The sequence below is a fragment of the Cyphomyrmex costatus genome, unplaced genomic scaffold (genome assembly GCF_001594065.2).
Source record: "Cyphomyrmex costatus isolate MS0001 unplaced genomic scaffold, Ccosl1.0 scaffold413, whole genome shotgun sequence".
In the NCBI taxonomy this organism is placed as follows: domain Eukaryota; kingdom Metazoa; phylum Arthropoda; class Insecta; order Hymenoptera; family Formicidae; genus Cyphomyrmex; species Cyphomyrmex costatus.
Window position 1 is genome coordinate 486243 of NW_017278351.1, and position 22776 is coordinate 509018.

Below are 22776 nucleotides of genomic sequence, written 5' to 3' on the forward strand. Positions count from 1 at the left end.
ACGTAAAGCGAGTTTCACCCTATTTCAATCTTGACAAAAGGCGCATGATTTTCCACCTGAAATGAGTTCATTTTACTACCCTTCTGTTAAGAAGCATCTGACTTTCCATCCTATCTCTCCCTCCTCCATGTCAAAATCAAACGACCCTTGGCAGTGAGGAGGTAGGATGATATTTTTTGCGTGGAAAGTTGTGTGCCTTTTGGCAGAAAGATAGTGAGATGAGACTCGCTTGTATGAAAAGTCGTTCGCCCCGTAGTAGGGGAGAAAATGGGATAGAAATCACTTCGTCTAGAAAGTCATGTGCTGTATAATAGGGGGAGGTGAGAATCGCTTAGCGTGGAAAGTCGTATTCTCTTAGTTGATTCACCTTATACCTCTCCTCTATCTAGAATCATTCGGCTTTTTATGCAAAATAGTGAAAGTTATCAACTTTTTTTGTTAATAACTTTAAAACAAATAACGTGTGACAGCTAAAACTTGTTAAAGGTTACTCAGAATTATGACCTTGACAACATGTGACAAGGTCATCGGTGGTTAATCCCTTTTTTTTTGCAGTTTTATGAAAATTATATTTTCAAATAATATTTAATAGTATTTATTATATAAAAGAAAGTAATTAATTTTATGACGTCTATAGACGTTGCAGATATTTAGTTTTTTTAAAGTACGATTTCACAAAGGTTTATGTATCCAGATATTTTTCCCACTTTCATTAGTACCTATAATTGAAAACAGCGGGGAGAAAATTCAGATTTTAATATCTCGTCACAAACTCCTACATTGTCATGATCATGAAACATGAAAAATCGGAATACAATTTGAAATTTTGAAAAAATTAAATATAAAAATCGACTCTCGAAAATTTCAAATACAAAGAATAAATAGGCTAATGAGAGTAAACTCGCTGTTATCAATGCGAAATCACAAAAAACAATATATATTCTCGTTAACAATCAAAAAAATGTCATATATAAAATACTATACGTTTCGGCCTAACATCCGGGCCATCTTCAGTAGTAAATTCACATAAAAGACATGGATCTGTAGAAAAGTGGTCACTCTCAACGTCAAACAATCAAATCCACATGGTTGGTAGGTCATGTGCAAACGACAAGACGTTAATCGACAAATCCATGATTAACAAGATAAAGTTGTATTAAAGAAATAAAGGACCACCATCAGACAAACAACAAATTAATATAAAACAAGTCAAAAGATAAAAATCCGAAGATAACATTTTGGTGGTCACGATTTAAATGTGAAATTTTGAAATATATTGCATGTTGACAGCTAGTCTTTGTTGGTAACGCTGAGTTTATAAATGTTTTGAATATAAATAATTTGTATGTATTGAGATAAATACTTATTTTTTTCAGAGATTAAAAAATTAGAAAAATAATTTAGTTGATACCTGAAATAAAGGGCGATTCAAAATGACACGAATTTAACATAAATATGCGGGAATATAAATTCGCAAATAGTATCAAAACAGATTAGACAATGACACATATATTGTTGTCCACAGACTATTCGCTATATTAATTCCGAGAGTCTGAGGTTTCATGCTTTGGCGATTTTGTACTTTATATGTACGAAAGCTGGGATAATTTATACGAGATTACAAGTTACATTAAAAAAAAAGTTCTACAAATTTATTTTTTAAATTCATATAAAATTACTAGTTATAAAAACATTTGATTGTTTAATACATGATTACTTATTATAAATGTTATTCATTTATTACTTATAAAATTAATTACTAATTGTTATAGTGCTTATAAAATTAATGCATTTTGAAGTCCTTGCTGGTCTTTCACGTATTCAATGTACATATCTCATAGTTCGGTAAATCGAACTATTGGAGATAATATCTGGATATATGCATATCTCCGTAAAATAGCACCTTTAGTTCATGATGTAATAGAGATCGTAAAATTACTTATAATTTTAACTTTTTAAAGACTAATATTTTCTTCAATCCTCCCCCCTCTTAAAAAGTTAAAGTTATCAGCAATTTATATACAATTTTTCTTATAGTTCTGTACACCAATTTAAATATTTATGTATTTATAATTACTTATTGGAATATCTATTAAGATATATTTAATAACATAAACATTTTTAATTAGGGGACTTGAAGGTGCAAACAACAGCGCAATTGAAATATGTGACAGAAGAAGATTTAAGTGCGATAGGAATGAGCAAACCGGAGATGCGTCGTCTGAAAAAATACTTCCAGAAGCATTTTCCTCAAAACTATTTATCCAAATTTAAGAAAATGCTGCTGTCAAAACGCGAAGAGCAGTCATCTGGTGTTCTCGGTATGTTGCCAGAAGAAAGACAGAACAAATCATCAGTAATACGTGTTCCCAATAAACACATGATTCCTGCTGATGCAATTATCGTGAATAAAGAACTTGGGACCGGTGAATTTGGAGTCGTACAGCAAGGAGTATGGACTAATGATGGAGAAAGGATACAAGTTGCCATTAAATGTCTGTCACGCGAGAGGATGCAGAACAATCCCATAGAATTTTTGAAAGAAGCTGCGATCATGCATGCGATTGATCATGAGCATATTGTGAGACTATATGGCGTCGTGCTTGATACGAACTCATTGATGCTTGTTACAGAATTAGCTCCACTGCGTTCATTATTGGAATGCCTTAAGGAACCCAGTCTGCGTGCAAGTTTTCCTGTTTTATCGTTGTGTGATTTCGCTGTACAAATCGCTGACGGAATGCAATATCTGGAAGCAAAAAGATTGATACATCGTGATCTTGCTGCCAGAAATATCCTTGTGTTTTCCAAGAACAAAGTCAAAATATCGGATTTTGGATTATCACGCGCTTTAGGAGTGGGTAAAGATTATTATCAAACCAATTTCAATGTTAATTTGAAGCTGCCTATTGCGTGGTGCGCACCTGAATGCATATCTTATTTGAAATTTACCTCAGCGAGTGATGTGTGGGCATATGGAGTAACGTTATATGAGATGTTTAGTTACGGATTTCAGCCTTGGGCAGCACTAACCGGTCATCAAATTCTTGAAGCAATAGACGAACCAAATTTTCAAAGATTAGAACAACCAGAGTGCTGTCCAAAAGATTATTTTACTTTGATGCAACAATGTTGGCAACATGAACCCTCAAAAAGACCCAAATTTTCCGAATTGATTAATTTATTACCTGATCTGAAACCTGAGCAAGTGCAGGCAGTCCAAGATAGCACCGAACCAGGTCAGCTCGTTTATAGACAGAGCGATATAATCACAGTTCTGGACAAAGGTAGCAGTAATACTTTGTGGAAGGGTGTTCTAAATAACGGCAAAACGGGATTCTTCAATCCAGCTCACACAATCGCATATCTTGGTTCTAATTTACCTAGTAATAAACCGGGTGAATTTACACGGGGAGATGGTAAAAATGCTTTCTCCTCACAACGTAGAAAAATTCGAACGGACATGATATCGTCACCTCAAGGCGATCTTAAGCATACTGGTCACGTAGGTTTAGATGGAGCATATTTTGGTGACATTAGTTTTCTTGGAAAATATCCGCATTTGCCTCGTCAAGTTGTGACGCCATACAAACCGCAGGAGGATGCAACTGATAATTTTAGTCAAATTTCAACTCAGAATACAGGAAGCGTAGACATAAATAGGGAATTGACAACAGAAAGTGGAAGCATGCAACAAGAAACTGAAAGTAAACATGGTACATATTTTATCTTTTATTTTAATAATCTTTTCATAAAGAGAGCAGAATTATTTTACAAAATAAAATTGGTAATTATTTATAATACAGCCTTGTTCAAATTATAATTTTTTTGCAATCTTGATAAAAATCTTTATTGCGACTTCAACAGTGATAATCAACTAATGTAATCTACCTATTCCTTTAACTATTTATTTTTAAGTAAAAATTTAAACAGGGGCGAAGTGGGATGATAGATTTTTATTTTGCTTGGAAAATCCTTGCGTAAGCAGGAGGAAGTATGATATGGTACTTACAAAGGGAAGTTTCACAACCGGAATTGATTTGATTCTTCATGTAATATGTTGTTAAACATGAAAATCTAAGAGACACGTACTTGATTATATGTGTGCACTAATTCATGTTTAAGGGGTCAAACTCCTTCGAAAGATAACGGTATTTCTCTTTCGAGCCAAATTCGAAACTGCACAACTTTGTTTAAAAAAATTGTTTCCATCTTTTATTAAATTTCTGAGGATATTTGGCTCGAATGAGAAATACCGTTATTTGTCGAAGGTGTGTTTCATCCCTTAAACATAAGTTAGCGCACGTATAAAAAAATGTGTCTTAGATCTTCATGTTTAACAACATGTTACATGGAGAATCAAATCGGTTCTGGACAGTTGTGAAACTTCCCTTGTTAGTATTGTATTATATACATATAGCAGAAATAAGAATTATGTCTTAAACTTCTTTTGTTAACTTTGAAATGAGTAACGATTAATGATTAAACTTGCTCAAGGTCACTCATGGTTATGACTGTGACAATATATGTATATCAAGATCGTTGAAGGAGGCTTCCATTTTTATTCTTACTATAAACAGTTAAAAGACAGGTAGATTACCTTCGACTTTTCTCGATTGATCATTAGAATCGTAATAAAGATTGTTATCAATAAGTTGCAAAAGAAAGAGAACGAATTTGGAAAAGCCCTTATTGTAAATAATTATCAAATTATATTGATTGCATATACAGAGTGTCGAAATAAAGACCGTAACAATGTTTAAAGGTAGATTCCTGAGATCACATTTAGAGATGAAAATTTCAATATGAAAATGTTGAAGCTATAACAGAGTTTTTAAATTATATAAGAAATAAAATATACTAACCCTAACAGTTGAAGCTGGATCTTGATGCTTTTTAAATAATTCATTGTGAATTATTGTATATGTAGGATGTGGTAGTGGAAGGAAACAGTTAACGAGAAATAAAACGGTATATTGAATAAATGTATAATGTAATAATTGAAAAGATCATAAGGTACAATTCAGTATATCAGTGGTAATCAGCCATATTCTTTTTGACTGTTATGTTACTCTTCGCTCACACCACAGTTTTGACTGATTTGCGCAGTGCGCATACGTTAAGTCTCGCATCGCTCGTACCGCGGTTCCTACATATATGTGCTATATATGTACTTACCATATTGTAATCATTTAAATTATATGTATTTAAAGTTAGCTAATCGCCTGAAGTTTGTGTGTTTAAATGTATTTGGTATTGACGTTGTTCCAGCTATGTTCCAAAATTTAATGTCAGTATTGAAAACCTGTCGTTTTTGTCACGTGCACTATAGGTTTTCAATACTAGTAAGTTTCAGAATACAGTCTATATTTTCGCACGAACTTTAGATGGTAATTAATCTTTCGTTAACTTTTAATGCTTATTATTTAAAAACTGTCATAATTTTGGTATTATAATTTTCATCTCAAAATAATCTTAAGAACTTAAATAATAAAAAATATATATATGTATATATACAAAGCTAAGAAGCCAAGATCTTTAATGTGTTAATAATATTTACACTTAAAAAAATATTGATATTATTATTATAACAAAATATACGTTTTGATCTTTTTATAATAGGTTATCATTAGTTCAATAAAATGAAAAATGACTTACATATCTAAATTTCTAATGCAAAGGAGATTACATCACGAATCGTACATTTCCAAACGCAAATAGATGTTATGTGTGTAGAGCAATATACGTTACAGTGAAGATCAAATTAAAACGGCGTTGATTCATAATCAAGAATTTATTTAATTATTGCTATGGTCTTTATACTCTGTATTTATAGGTTTATTTATAAAAGTAATATGTATGTTTACGGTTAATTTTATGAAATAGGTAAAATTTATGAGTAAGAAAATGATTTAAAAGCATAAAATATTGGTTAAATATGTATTAGTTATATTTAATTTTGATAATCAACCTTGTATTATTTTGAAAATTTGTTATATTATATGTTTATTTTTAATATAGAGAGCCTATGGTCTGATATGAATTCGGAGATATGCCATGCTACAGGCAACAATGCAAACAAACAAGCTATGACATCCAATATAGGCAGTAATATTGATACTCTTGGAGCTGACCATGAATACCACGAAATCAGTGATGAAGAAAACCAAGATAGTCCATTAAAATTTGATAAGACATTAAATTTTGATTTTGGTCCAAGTCTTTTGGCAGAAATGGATCAAATGTTCAGATCATTAGGTAAAAGCAAGATTGAGAAATATTCTATGTTATAACGTATGTTTCTCAATGAAGGAAGTACTTTTCAAATTTCTTTAAAATTAATTAAACTTATTTCAACCTCTAATTAAAGAGATCATTATCGTTCTATCATTTATCCTTCTAGTTACTTCATGAATATATATAGTGTCTTCTAATTCACCATACAAAATGCTATAGATACATCTACCTAGGCAAGCAACATCTTGTCTTTAGCAGCAACATGCTGAGTAACATTTAAATATAATATTTTGCAACCTAGGAATTGACCGGTGCATGGTTGTATAATAGCGATGGCAATCGCTTATTTTTTTACGTTCCGACGGTCTCTACCGTTAAAATAAATCAAGTTGGCTCAATGAGGATCAAATTGCGACAATGATAACTTCATTAGGATCATGTAAACTATAAATTGTCAAATCCATTGGGATCTTTCCATGAGGATTATGAAGTTTTATTATTCATTTATTCTATATCAATTTTGTATTGAAAATAACGTAAAAAACATTTTCCAAATTTTATCTAGAAAACTACTGGTAATTAATTATTGCATAAATGCCTTCCTCATCATCTCTTCAGATTTATAACATCAGAAATGAAAAAACACTAATGAAAATTCTTGCATAACTAAAGTAGAAATGTAATATTTTTCAATACAACAATATTTGCATTTGTTAAATTTATCGAAAGCTTTTTTTATTTCAGAAAAGAATAAATTATATCTCCTTCTCTTCTCTCTTTCTCTTCTTCTGCCGCTCCCTCCCTCCTTTCTCGACATGTTATCATTCCCTGTTAAATACATTGGACATGTGTGCTCCTTCGATCTGTTCCAGCGTTTTTTTTTCTATCTAGCTCATTTCAATTATGTTAAAAATTTAAAAAAAGAGACATTTTCCATATTACTTTGCTATCTTCATCTTGCAATCCTTCTAATCATCCTTTATGGTTATTTATGGATTACCGAAGCACATACAGAGTATTTAATGCACATATTTAACAAATCTATTTTTGACTGCAAATGTTTTATTAAAAAATACATTTTAGTATGGTTTGCAAGAATTTTAAATGTATCTTGCTTCTGATATCACAATCCAAAATAACTGTAGTGTGTAGGGAAGATCCTTAAAAAGAAAAACAAAAATACTTTTAAAATTTACTTCCAAAAAACTGATTTGAAAGCATTTTTTTCGTATTATTTTATCAGTCTTATAACAGTGAGACAATTGTTCTCGAAAAAGTAATTCAAGATAATATTTCATGTAATCGTGATAGATCATTTTGTATTATATTTTCGTATATTTTGTATTATATGGATCATTTTGTATTATATATTACGTTTTTTGTAGGCTCTTCCCCTCCTCCACCTGGCCATTCTTTATCCATTGAACATGAATCAAGCAATGCAAGAAACGAACTGAGGGAAATTCAAGCAAAACAATGTAATAAAAAAAAGCAAGCCACCGTGAGTCCAATAAATGTACAATAACTTTTTATTATTTATGACACTAAGTTTATATTGTATATTATCTAATGTTATACTTTTTTCATTATTATTTGCGATATTTTTTAATATTCTTTTCCTTTATATTCATATGATTTGTTAGAAAGAATTGAAAAATGAAACAATATATATTAGAATAAAGGCAAAGAGCCAGTAATAACAATCAGTTCAAATTTAAAAAATAATAACCATATGTATAAATAACGTAACAAAGAAATTTAATATAAATAAATAAATAATACATACGTTTTGACTCCGATCGGGTCATCATTCTCAATGTTACATTTAAAACGATGATAATAGTACATTGTGTAACGGTGGAAGATAGTTGTTTATAGCGCGGCCGGGCGCGAGCGCACGAACGAAGCGAGTACTTGAGGTATTGACTATTTACCGCACGCAAAAGCGTTGCGGTATAAGGCACATTACGTGCACGCGTGATGAAAATTTATAAAAATAGCTTCTACAAAAAATTTAATGACACGTATTTACATCATATATGATGTATACATATACTGATATCTAATGAAAGCAAAGGTAAATTTAAAATACTTATGATAACTACGCATCGTTTCGCCCGCGTATATAAAAATAATAAATTATAAGGCTCTATGTGTATAAAACAATATATATATATTAGAATAAGGGCAAATGAAAAATAAAGAATAAAATCTTAATAGACTCAATAATTTATAATCAAAATATTAGATATATAAAACTTTCTCTTTACATGGTCAGCTCCAAATGACTTCCAAGTGATCTCAAGAAGATCAAGGTCATTGATCTTTTCCATCGCTCGTTATTCGTTGAAGTTATCAACGAAACAATTTTTATACATACGAACACACTTTCATGATTGTACTGTTGCACATGGGTTTCGACTTTTTACGCGAAGCGAGAGTTAGCTCACACCAACAAATGAGTTAGATCAGGTTATTTTTAACAGTACCTTGACCTTCTTGAAGGTCACTCAGAAGTCATTTGGGGCTGACTATGTAAAGGAAAAGTTTTACCAAATATTATACATATATAACGTTGTTAGATATGTTCTTAATATAAATAAACTGTGTAATATATTTTTAGAAGAATTTTTATTTCACTTCAATTTTACAAAAATAGCCAAGAAGGGGACTTAGTTTACAATATTTCTTAATCCATTCATAACCCACGCACAACTTGTGTAATATATGTATAAGTTGATATTTGTAAGGAATTGTAAAGAAAAGGAAATCATCACGTTGAAATATTAATTTACAACGTTGATATAACAGAAATAATAAAAGTTTATCTTGTCTAGGTGAAGCCTATCTCAGCTGCCGATCAGAAAACTCTTTACTCAGCTATTGCTATGGCACAGGAATTGACAGCACGTTCTATGACAGATCTTGAACATCCTCCGGAGTCGCCCCGTACACCTGCCAGTCCTTCAAGGCGTAGGAAATTCTCTTTTAAATTGCCACATCAGCACAGCCCTAAACCAGATAGACGACACTTTTCCGAAGAAGCTGCCAGTATACCCGATATACAGGTACATAAAACAGTTCTTGTTTCATCAAGATATATTAAAAGGTTCATACAACAAAAGAAAACACAAAAATTAGAAAGATATTTTCATTACATATTCTCATTTATTTCATACTAGCAATGTCAAAATATATATGTATTTATTATAATTTTTTATTATTATTGGAAATTTTGCAAAATTATTTGGTAATTTGAAAATATGAAACAATAATATGCTAAGCAACGGAAATTTTATAGTAAAAGTAATAAAAAGAGGAAGACATTTTTAAATCATTAAGAAGGTTTATATTTTAGGTAATGTTTAGCTTTATCATTTGATACGAATTGATATATTGTTTTTTCAAATCATGGAATATTAAAGATAGTCCTTCTTTTACTCTTAGAAATAAATATTAAAACAATACAAAACGTTATGTACACACACTGTTAAACTTTTTGTTTAACAGTATTTCAATACATAGAATCCTACAAAAAATTTTTAATCAAATTTTTTATGGATACTGTAAGATTATAATATACGACTATTAGTTTGGCTTGACTAGAAAAAATTACAGTGCATCATTAACAAAGTAACAACACACACACACACACACACACTCTCTCTCTCTCTCTCTCTCTCTCTCTCTCACACACACACACACACACACACACACACACACACACACACACACACACTTCCATCCTCCCCTCTTCCTCCTGTCTTCACATACATACATGCGCACGCGTGCGCATTTGAAATAATTATTTATTACAAAATTATGAAAATAATTGTATATTACATACACATTTGAAATAATTTCGAAGCTATTATAAAACAAAGTTAATTCTTGTTAAATAAAAAACATAGTATAGATTATTATTATTATTGTAATTATATACAGAGTGGTAATGTGATACAAAGTATTAGAACATTTTTGTTGTATTTAAATATATATAAAAATGATAATAATGAAAGTTATTCAGTACATAAAGGAAGAAAAAATTATTTTCTCAAAATTGTCTTCGAATTTTCTAAGCCATTTTATAAAATGGAGGTATATGTTTTTTGAATACTTTTATCAAAGAGAATTTTAAGATAAATTCAATATTATAAACTACCGTTTATTATCAATCCTATCCAATCGGACCATCTTGTCGGATAATTCGACTATTCGATCAGTTTGTGAAAGTCGTTTTTTTTCACAATTTGGATAGAAATAATTGTACATACTTAAAAGGACTCCGCACAAAATCATAGGATTTTGGCCCTCGGTGAAATTGGCTAAAACTTTAATATGTCATAGTTCTTGACTCATTGATCAAAGCAATGACTTGATAAGTGTTATTCGAATTCTGCTCCGTCGGAAACAACAGTTAAGAGGTGGTATGTTGACTTTAAACGCGGTCGTAAAAACACAAATGATGCTGAACGCTCTGATCGCCCAAATTCGACAAAAGTAGCGTTACTTAAATTACTGTAACTTGTAAAGTAAAGGTCCGATTGAGCTAAAATTTTGACACGTATGTTTGAAGGTTTAGTACTTTCTAAAAATCTCATATAGATTTGTTATTAGTGCGTCATCTATTATGTCAGGCCTGGGACTTGAGTGATGTGTTATATTTGCAAAATAAGAAGATATTAAATCTACCAAAAAAACATTGAATAATATTCCCGGTATTTAAAGTTTATGCTATCACCGTTTATTAATTGATCAGTATTCCTCTACCAATCTACTAATAACCTCCGACAAGGAAATTTTGTTATTTAACTAGATAATAAAAAATATTTATTTTTTTCTTATTTTTATGTTAATGATAAAAGGAAAGAATCGTGTAATTCTCGAGATTAAAGGTGTAAAACAAACATTACAAAATATTTTAAGAAATTTATTTAATTGTTACTTTCGTATATTTATTATATTAGATTGAAAATATTTTTTGCTTGCTATCTACTTTAAGTAAAGTTATTATGTACCAACTAAATTTATCTTAAAATTCTCTTTAAAATATAATCATATATTAAATGATCATGTAGCTTGATTACAAGAGAAATTAACTTAGAAGATTCAATGATTTTGAAGAAAGCAGTATTTATAATGTCGTTCTCTTGTTTTAAAAGTGACACTAAAAGAATTAATATATAATATATTATATATATAATACATATAAATATATATATAAGGCTAAAGAATATATTTCTGACATCAAGAATAGGTATATAAAAATAATTAGAAATTAATGCCTATATAAAACCATGCACTAGATGTTTGTGCGTTTTAAAAAAAAAAATTTATAAGATAAATATAAAAAAACATACATATATATTTGTATATATTCTATAGGTATTCCAATTCTTTTTACACACACACACACACACATTTAAAACCTTCTCGTTAATTTAATTTAATTATATTCTATCAAGAATATATTCTTTTTGCAGGTATTATTTGATTAATTGATAATTTTTTGTCAAGTCAAGAATAGTTTTCCACCTTTTTTTAATGACATTTTGATATTTTCGTTTTACAATTTTTTTATATAAAAATTTTTGAAGCAGTTTTAACAATTTTTTTATGAAGTTATATTAATTTATTTATTGTATCTACTTAATTTATTTATGATTATAACTTGAAAATCACGTTTTTCGAGTATCACTTTTGAAGTAAGAGAGCACGATATTCCTCCATATATAAATCATGTAACTTTAACTACTGTCATATTTTATGCTTAAGAGCAATGGATTCGATATTTTGTTTTATGTGTTCCAACCTGTATATACTTCAAGATTGATAGTATCTTAAGTTTTTTAATCTAATGCTTATACACTCACAACATCAACTAATATCACTTTTTCTCTAACCCTTTCCTCTCATTATTTGTTATTTATTTTTGTATCTTTTGTTATTTATAATTTCATATTAAATTTTTAACTGCATCATAAATGGAATTTTATTTAATGTGATGATAAAAAAAAATGCAAACTAACATTTTTGTCAATTGTGAAATGTTATATGTATACATTATGTATTTGCTTTATGCGATACACTTGCATGTACTATGTTTGATTTATACCAAAATGTATCAAAATTGCTATCAAAATTACTATTGATTTTCACTCATTCCTTGCATACTATCCTCATTAAATTTTTATGTATTGCATAAAGTGGTTATGCTCGAGCTTGCAATCTCTTTCATCTACGGTATCTAGTATAGAATCTCTTGGTGCTCCATCAACCTTAAAACTTCCTTTGTGGGACAAGGCATCAGCAGAATTTTGTTTCGCGAAATCGCGAGAGTTATTAACAAAGCCGAGTGCTTGGACTTCGTACATAGATATTGATTTGAATGAACATATATTAGATAAGGCTGCAACAAAGGAAAATTTAATAAAATCAACTAAATTTTGGGAGAATGAAAATAGAAGAGATCATAATAGAAGAGATCTAAAATGCGATGGCATCTCTGATGTGGACATTAAATTAAGTGTCCGTCATCAGAACGATAAAAAATTCAATATAGAAAATTTGAACTACGATTTTTCACACCAGATGAAGAGAGTATCTACCAGTTATGTCGAACGTTATTTTGAACAGCCAAAATATTGCGATGATGAAATTACTTTAGAATGCACTAGCGCAAATAACGAGAAGCTATATTGTGGGGAAGAAAAATTGGAAAAAAAATATGTTAAAATTAATAATTTGGAACAGCCTAGTAAATTGACTTATTCTTCGAACATTCAAGAACAGAATTCACCGGTCATTGTTAAATCTAATCAAGCATTACAAAATAAATCAAGTAATTGTGGACTAAACGATTGTAATATTATGCATTTCGAAGCGCGGTCTGATGAAAATGTTGATATTTTGAAAGAAGATACGGTAAACTTTGAATCTTCTCATAATAAGCCGGACAAGTTTGATGTAGTGAGAGAGAAGACGACTAACTTAGATCTTGGTACACGACCGAAAATTCCTATTACCTTTACTGACTCTACAAAAATAAACATCACAAATTTTACCAAAAAAATTAATTTGTCGAAATCTAGAGCCGCTAAAATGACTTTTATGCCTAGACAATCTAGTCAAGACGTGAACACCGTCCGTGGTTTATCGGATAGTATTAAGACTAACATGAAGATGAGTAGCTCGGATAGCCCAAGGAGTAATACAGAGACATTAAAAACAAACGTACAAAGTTTTCGCAAATTTGAACAAAACCAGAACGGCCACGAGAGCTTTCCGTTTGTAATATCTAACAATCCTATATTCATCACTGAAATAGAGAAAAAGGAATCTCCCATATATAGCAGCTCTGAAAGTTTACGAGCAAATTTTCAACGTCTTAGACGGAAATCTGATGCCGAAGCCAGTCAAGTAGAACTTAATAGTAAGCTCTTAGCTAAAAAATATCAACGTGAAATTTCTGGTTTAGAAAGTGTAAAAAATTATTTAGATTCTAAAAAAACTCACGGTTTAAACTTGGGTTTGAGTAAGTTAACACAAAACATGATACAATTGGGCAAGAATATCGCGCAAAATTCGAAAAATTTAGAAACAGCTTTGCCAAAGTCACTGGTCTCTAATATAAGGAATCTGGATTTATCTGCGCCATCTCAAACACCTCTGCAAAGCTTAAATATACCAATTCAAAAACCTAAGCATTTGGACTTGAACATTCCATTGCAAAATCAATCATCGATTAATGCAAAATTGAATTTAATTAAAATATCAAACTCGTCAACGAGTCCAACTTTACATCAACACATTTTGGAACCGCCAAAATTATATCAGAATGATCCTGCTAGAATGGAGCTACCGAAATTGAATATGCTCGCGGAGAAATTATCTGATGCCACCATTTACCGATATAGGACATCATCCTTGTCGGAAAGTAGAAAACCTTCAATAAAAAATATACGTAGATCTTTTCATCCTACAAATGATTCCAGTGAGGACTCCGACTCGATTTCGCATTCAGAAACAGATATTAGGAGCCGTTTGCGTTATAAACGCAGACACAAGAAAGTTCCTCATAGTCTACGCTTGAACTTTAAAAATAGAATCTCATTTTTGCATCCTGACTCCGCCAAAGGATTGTCTACAGTTGAGCTTTGCGGAAAGTCACCGCCGCCGTCAACGAGTTTTTTGAATTCGCTATCGCCGCCGTTCCCTTCCAAAAATAATTTACTTTCTTGGCCAGAAAGTGCACCGAGCTCTAGCTTGACATTTACTAGTAATTCTGATTTTGATTCAGATACGAGCTCCGAGTATCCCGAAATCACAACCGACATGTTGACATTTCCTCCTTCTCCTGCTCCTTAAAGTTTTCAAAACAAATTTAATTTCAATCCTGATCCAGATGTGTGAATCTTTTCTGTATATTGAATCTAAACAATTTCGTAAAGTGATTAGTAAGTGTTATATTACGTATGCATGTTACCTTTATATATTTAAGTAATATATATATATATATATTAGTATATAACATATGTACTTAAACTCGCAGTGATTAAATAATTAATAATTAAATTAGATTGATTTTATTATTTTACATATATATGAAAGCTCCTGATTAGTCGTGGCCATATTGAAATTGTAATATCACAAGAGCAGGAAATAACATTTTGGTATTTGTAAATAAAGAGAATTTAAACAAAATAAGGCCGCTTTAAAACACTTGTAAAAAAAAATAGACAGATGCTATTTTTTCTTTCTTCTCTTTAATAGTCAGTACATAATTACAAACAATGATGGATAAGAAGATACTTTCAAATGTATTTACACACACACGCGCGCGCGCGTAAAAATCTATCTAGATACAGATACACAAATTAAGATGTATGTAGATACACACAGATACTGAGATATTTTGAAAATATCTTGAGTACATATAACTTTGAAATTATTTCTATTACAATAATGGTAATATGCATAAACACACATAATGTTAATGGCTGCGTTTATCACAGATAGCAACTTCACAGCTGTTGTAAAATTTTTTAATAAGATTGATTCTTGATTATGATTTCTTATGGATCCATGTATGTAAAACCAATCATAGTGAATTATAATGAATAACAGAAGGAGATCCAACTCACGTAGTACGGATGGGCCAAAAGCCTTCAACTAGTGCTACTATTCACGGAAGTACATGCGCCGTATCATATTGTGCATTGCAAGTGGAATAGATAGAAGCATGCGATATGAACACTAGCCCATCCTAGCATATGCGGAACGTTCTAAAAAGTTCTGCTACAATATAATATATAAGTAAATGTATATAACTTATAGCACATTCGATACATATGCACTGACACGGTTCTAGTGCTGCCCTGACATGATACTGTCCTGACATGGTGCTGCCTTGACACGATGCGAGTGCAAAACTACGCTGGATTAATTTGACCTGGCTTACGCCAAGCAACTTACATATGTACGCAAATCTATATGATATCACTAATGACAGTAATAGTCAGATAAAAAAAATGGTCTTCAAAACATGCTTTTCTGAAAATCTATTTAATAGTGTATCTAAAAGACAACTCAGATGCTATATTTTACGTCTAGATATAGATATACAAAAAGATAGGGGAGATCGGGATCGATTGTCGCAGTTTTTTATTAGTAATGTTTAGAAAAAAATAAACGTCTCTGATTTTTAAATATTATATACGTTATAATATACTTACATCCTTTACAAAGGTATTACAAAAATATTATATAATTATACATATACGTTATATTTTTTGTACTAAAAATTCATTTTTACATGAAAATGAAAATAAGAGAAGCAGTCTCCAATAGCTTTGATCTTAACAAATATTATCCAGGGCATGACCTTGAACAATATTCAAGAGATTTTAGCCATCGATTGAATATCTTGGGTAATGCTAACGGTGGCAATATAACTTTCAAACCCTATAATCTAAAAAGTATAATGAAAATAAACTCTATTATTTTGAAAAGCTCTTGACATCAAATATTAGATTTTGAAATAAAAAATAGGGTGTTCCATTAAAAAAATTCTCTTTAACCTTAACTTGACATTGGCGACGTCATCCAAGATTAAACTAATAAGATCAATAAATAAATCTTTTTAAACTCTATAACTTTGTCTGAAACATGTTTCCAATAAACCAATACTTTCTGAGATAATTAAGTCATTCCGGAACTTTTGGACTTCACTATGTATGTTTATGAATATTTATACATGTTTACGTATTTTTATACACATTTATATTTATACATGAAAAACTTTTACTGGGAATACATAAAAAATACCTATACAATTTTAGTTATATGGCCGCGGCGACTACTCAGGAACCTCGAAACAAAAATTTAAGTTATAAAAAATTATTTTATTTCATTTGAATTATGTCTCTCATTGGCATCGATATAGAGAATGACATTGTCAATTCGAATTATTTGCATTTTGTAATCAATCTTAATAGAAAGAAAATATTATTCCTTAGGTAGCAAACTGTTGTCATTTTGACATTGATAGTTAGTTATTTTGAATTATTAACGTCATGTGATCTATTTAAAATGTAATAATGACGTTATCTTTTTTACCGGTTAATGAAATTTATTTACGCGCGCGCGCACGACGTATTAACAATGTCATACCTGCTTCTTAAGGTCAGATAAATGATTAATCGCTAATGTGTTGATAACGTTATTAGTGATAAATTATCATATGAAATATATAATTAATAATAATACGAAAATAATGACTAATATAATATTTTCGACGTTAGTTTATATGATGTTATGTGGCTACGACAAATCCACGTCATTTTTACGATGATAGAATGTCAGATTTGTTAAGAGAATGATTAATTAATTACATCAAGTAAACGATATCTTGCTACCTGGGTTTAAATTTCATCTTCTATTTAATTTCTCACTCTAACGTAGTCTTATGTCATTACAAATATAATGGAAACAGTTGCGGAAGAAAATTATAATGTAAAAAAAATAAATTATAATAACACAAAATTTACAGTGCAGGAGCAAAGGAAATTGAAAATTTTAATATAATTCATAAAGAACTCATATTGCTATAAATCTGCACTGTCTTTTAAGAGCAATTTTAATTCTAGATATAAAAAATAAATAAGGGAAACTGTAAATAGTGATAATAAATAAATAAGTTCTTTTTAAATAAAAAATAAAATTATTATTAGAAGAGAAACATTCTAAAGAAACTTATAGAGACTTACGATATACCACGATAAATTTCTCTAAGTAAATGAGACTTTTATGAATTATTTCAATTACTATATTTAGTTAGTTCTCTTCATCGATGCCACTTATTAATCATACATATATATGTGCACATAAAATCATTGATTTCTTTTAAATAAAATCAATCTTATATATATTATTTAATCATTGAACCACTTAAAACATAAAACACAAAATTCCTGAATTTTAAAGAAAATTGAATACGTAAATAATGTTAGTCTTATTATATATATGTTAGTCTTATTATTTTTTTAAATATTTTTTTACCGAAAAAAAATAAAATCATGCATAAGGATAATTATTCATTTTAGGGAAGTCGCTTCTAATGATCTCGTCCTTGACATATGCTGCCATGACCTTGAATGATCTTCAGAAAGTTTTAGCCATTGCTCGTTATTCGTTAAAAAGTTACTAAAAAAAAAATTTGGAAAATTTCTAAAATACTATTCGACCAAAAACAATACCAGAACGAAACTAATCATTTCCTATAGTTTATTGAACGCTAAATACGGATCCAGTTTCCAAATTGCTCCGTCACAATTTTGAGATATTTACAATTAAAATAACAAAAAAACTACTTTCATGTACAATATTTTATCATATTATAATTATAACATACTGGTGAAGTTTTTACAATAAAAATTAAGTATATCAGGACTTCAGCCCTCAAAAGAATTTTTTAGTATCTATTTTTTTCGTAATTTTTTTACATAGAATCGTAATTAATTTTATTAGTCAATATTTAATAATTTGCTATTAATTAATATAACATTTATATAGTCAATATATATCAATAAGTTGCACAATTAATTTTTATGAGTTTCTATATCGAAAACGTTTTTTATGTCATCCTGTGTCAAATTATTGTTTTTTTACTTACTGATCTAATCTTGAGGCCTTAATGGGTTAAATGAACGGTATACGTATATATATATATATATATATAACAAGTAAAATTATTATATATATATATGTATGTATACAGAAACTAAAAATAATCCTGGTAAAAAAGTTGATAGAAAACAATTAAGAACTATAGCATTTCTATTAATTTGTATTGTGTTTTATATAAGTTTATATTATTTTTTCTGTCGTCGACTTGGCGAGCATCACGATTGATCGGCTATGAATGCTATCGTATTTTATAAAGTTTTACAAGATTTCTATAAAACTTAATTAAAATTAATGAATTTACGTACCAGATTCCGTATTCGAAATTATAGGATTTTTCTATCGTTCTCTTTTAACTTTTTTTATCAGGGGGATGTGCAAAATAACATAGTTTACATACGCTTAGCATGCTTGCATGTTATACCAACTACACTAGATAATATTAACATATAATGCAACAGTTTGTATGTATTTACATATTTTTATATATAATTGTACATATATTTCAAAAATTAATACAAAGTTCTGCAACATGTATTAGTTGATTTATTATTATTATTAACCGCTTTTATACAAGCGTGATTTATATTAATATATATTTGCACTTACATATTTTTAAATAATTACAGTATTTTCTAACAGAAAAGTCAGAAGTTCTCAAACTGAAATACACACATTATCAAATTTCACTAAATCTTTTATTAATTATAAGCATTATTTTAATCTTTCAATAAAAAGGAAAACAAAAAATAAAATACTGGATATTATAAAATCAATAATTTGACAATGAGAATTTTTCGCTAAAAAAAGTGACCATCATCAGTACATAAAAATTATTTGTATAAATGCGCAACATAAAACAATAATAGTCGCTAGATGTTAAACCAGTTAAACGATAAAATCGTCAAAAATCATGGTGTATAATATAATATTATTGTATAGTCAGAAACTAAAAACAGTAAAATCGCATAAATTAAAAGTGTATAATTTGAAGTAAAAAATGAACATTGTATTATTATTATTTGGTTATAGATCAATTGTATTTTTTCAACTTATTCAAAAATTGGAAATTCTTTTTCTTGATCAACGCACGATATACAGGGCCGTTGAGGTCCGGAAAAATACCATTTAAATAAAATATAATACAATTATTATAAAATATAAAGAAAACATTAATATATAGATATTAATTGTAGATCTCGCCACGCCCATTTCTTTTGCGAGATCATTCATGCTTCGTCCAGGATCTTGATCGATCTTTTCTTTCAATTTGCGGCCAAATTCATCACTTCTCTTGTGATTACATCGCTTTTTCTGTGTTGCTCGATCAACAGTAACTTCTTTCTTGTCGTTGGACTCCCTAAACTTTTTGGTTATAGCATAAACTTGCGTTTTCTTATAACCAAACCACCTGATTATCTCAGCAAGCAATTTACCGGCGCGAAGCAGTTATAGTATCGGCATCGCCGTTCTCCGTTCGTATTCTCGGTTCATGTTTAATTGTTGACTATATTCGGCGGTTGCGATAAATTCTCTATTGAATAACCTTATCGCGCACATGATATTGGCGCTTATATTGTCGCTTTAAATAAATAAATAAAATTTTCGGATTTACCTCGACAGCTCTGTATACGGAGTTACCAGATTCTAATAAAAAGTAAATAAATTATTTGATGTGTCAACCTAGTAATTAATATACGAAAACACTCACCCATACTTCAGACGAGATCATTTAAGAAATTAAACAATAGAATATTGGGTAAATGTTTACTTTAGGGGACCCAGCTCCGATGATCTTGACCTTGACATATGTTGTCAAGGTCATGATTCCGAGCAACTTTGACAACATATGTCAAGGTCAAGGTCATCGGAGCTGGGTCCCCTAAAGTAAACATTTACCTCAATCCTTTTTAATTATAGGAAGGAAAATTTTAGGAAAACGTACTGTATCGTTTTGTAGATTCAAACCGAATTTTTGTTTTTTTATGTGAATCTCATTCAGATATCATTCGTTCATAATATGATGATTTAGTATCCAACATTTTTGTATTGTCTCAATTGAAACTGTGGTCATATTTTATTCGGTGTTGGGAGATCACAGATATTGTATTAGAAGGTTTATTTATATCAGCTTTGTGTTCTTTAAAACGCGTAATTAATTTTCGTTTCGTTTGACCAACGTAAGTTACATCACAATCAGTACAATTTATTTGATACACAATATTCGAACGATTTTCTTCTTTTAATTTATCTTTTCCTGTTTTTATAAAATAATTTAAAGAATTCATGGATTTATACGTAATATTGAATTTAAATTTTTGTGTTATAGATTTGAATTTTTCGGAAACATTTTTTAAATAGGGAACTGTAATCTTTCTTTTTACGTCTTAAAATAAGAACGGACTATGAACTGCTCATATATATGTTCTATTAATAAAACTCAATAATTTAAATTTTTTACGAGAATGAATTTTAATGTTTTTTTAATCATAATTGTAATTTATTTGAAACAGATCAAGTTTAATCATTTTTTCAATTAATCATTTTTTCATTTTTTAAATCATGCAGACTGTATAATGCATACTCTATATTTTGTTTTCATGCGTGCGTGCGTGTGTTTTATTTTCTATTATTTTCAGACAATTTTTTATACTTTTAATGTTATTAAAATGTGAAAATAATTTATTTTTAATTAGTAAATATGTGTTTCTTTTTTTATAAAGTAATTCTTCAATTATTTATAAAGTAACTTTTTATACGAAATTAAATTTTAAAAGTGTAGCTAGCAGTGGAGAAGTTTGAGAATTCTGATGTAAATTATATTCATTAATATGAAAAAACATATGAAATTTTTTATCGCACGGAGTACGGCATCGAGTGTTTAGTCAGATATTGCTGTTAATTTGTAGTCGTTTAAGATAATTATTGAACTCTGGTATACAGTATTAAAAATAACATGTATGTGTGTGCGCATCTACATGCACATTTATACGCACAATGAGAGGGACAATGAAAATAGAAAGAAAATAGAAAAAAATGCAAATGCAAATGTAAAAGAAAGAGCAAAAATTATAAAATTCCATATTTATAATTTCCGTTTTCTTATTTTTGTTTAATTTCTGTTTCTTCTATCCTCGTATCTATCCCTTCCCACAACATGTTTAGGCCACCCTGTCGGAAGAAGCTAAGGAAGTGTACAACAGTTTGGTGGAGACGCCAACATTGGAAAGTACCGGAGATACGAATCCGTTGCGTATGTTACGTTCCGGATTATCTATAGTAAAACCTAGAATTCGTGGGAATAAACATGCCATTCTGGGCTATCCAGTATTATCGCAGTCAGAAGACGTATCCGGTGAGCATGGCTTCCATTTCGAGATGCACCACAGCGGCGCGATGACTTTGCCCAAAGTTCGAGCACCTCCATCGCCTCATGCAATATTATCTCTGCCTCAATCACGCATTTTTGAAAGACATCACTCTATGGAAATAGAGAATAATCAGAATCAAAGTAACATTGACGAGAATCCAATACCTCTGCCACCTAGAGACCGCTCTAAGACGCTTCAGCCCAAGTCTAGTTTACCTCGACATCAAAGAAAGCATCCTTTGATTATACCTGGAGGAGGTGTCACAAGAACACTAGCCAAGATGGCAATAACCATGCCATCCGTGGAAGATCAAGTGGATGGACATTTCATGTTGCAGAATTCTAATACAGCTATCACTGAGACTTTGCTACAAGACAACTATCTTCCAGAAGCTTCTTCTAACAGGTAAGATTCTCCAAGAATAAACTATTGGGTGTACAAATTAGTTCGGTCCATTTTTTGTGCTCCAAAATGCATTTATTTCCAAACAAAATGAATGAACAAATTAATTAAAGAATTAAAGTATTGTCCATCGCGCTGGCTACTACTTTTTCCCATCTCTCAGGCAATTTTCGAATTCCAATTCTTGAAAAAATGACTCGTCTTTTGAGGCGATCATCTTTTGGAAAATGGGCCGAATTATACTCCTAATATAATTTAAAAAATTTTGTTAATATTTATTTTTTATAAATAAAAAATTTTTCATTTACACAATTTTTTGAAATTATTATTGTAAAACATTTTCTAAACCATTCAGCTTTAATTCAGATCATTTTTTCCTATTTTACAACGATATTCGCTTCAAAAAAAATTTTTTTTTAAAAGTTGATATTGCATCTAATAAAAAATAAAAGAAACAATTGAATCCTTGCAAAAAATGTATTGCTCATGTTTGTCTAGAAAATAACCTTCAATGCTTATCCAAAACGGAAAGAAATATTTCCAATTTTTGTTGTCAATTTAGTCCGCTTTATCTGCATCGAGC

At 29.8% G+C, this 22776-nt stretch overlaps 1 protein-coding gene across 1 annotated transcript in view; it reads left to right on the top strand.

The window, feature by feature from the left end:
• The window catches only part of Ack-like (activated Cdc42 kinase-like), a 30556-nt gene that overhangs the window by 6789 nt on the left and 991 nt on the right, over window positions 1-22776 (top strand). The window contains exons 4-10 of the mRNA XM_018544025.1: window positions 2130-2363; window positions 3027-3716; window positions 6022-6264; window positions 7623-7738; window positions 9075-9305; window positions 12445-14571; window positions 21586-22196. Of these exons, the coding sequence (XP_018399527.1) occupies window positions 2130-2363; window positions 3027-3716; window positions 6022-6264; window positions 7623-7738; window positions 9075-9305; window positions 12445-14571; window positions 21586-22196 (4252 nt within the window). The remainder of the gene's footprint in view (window positions 1-2129; window positions 2364-3026; window positions 3717-6021; window positions 6265-7622; window positions 7739-9074; window positions 9306-12444; window positions 14572-21585; window positions 22197-22776) is intronic.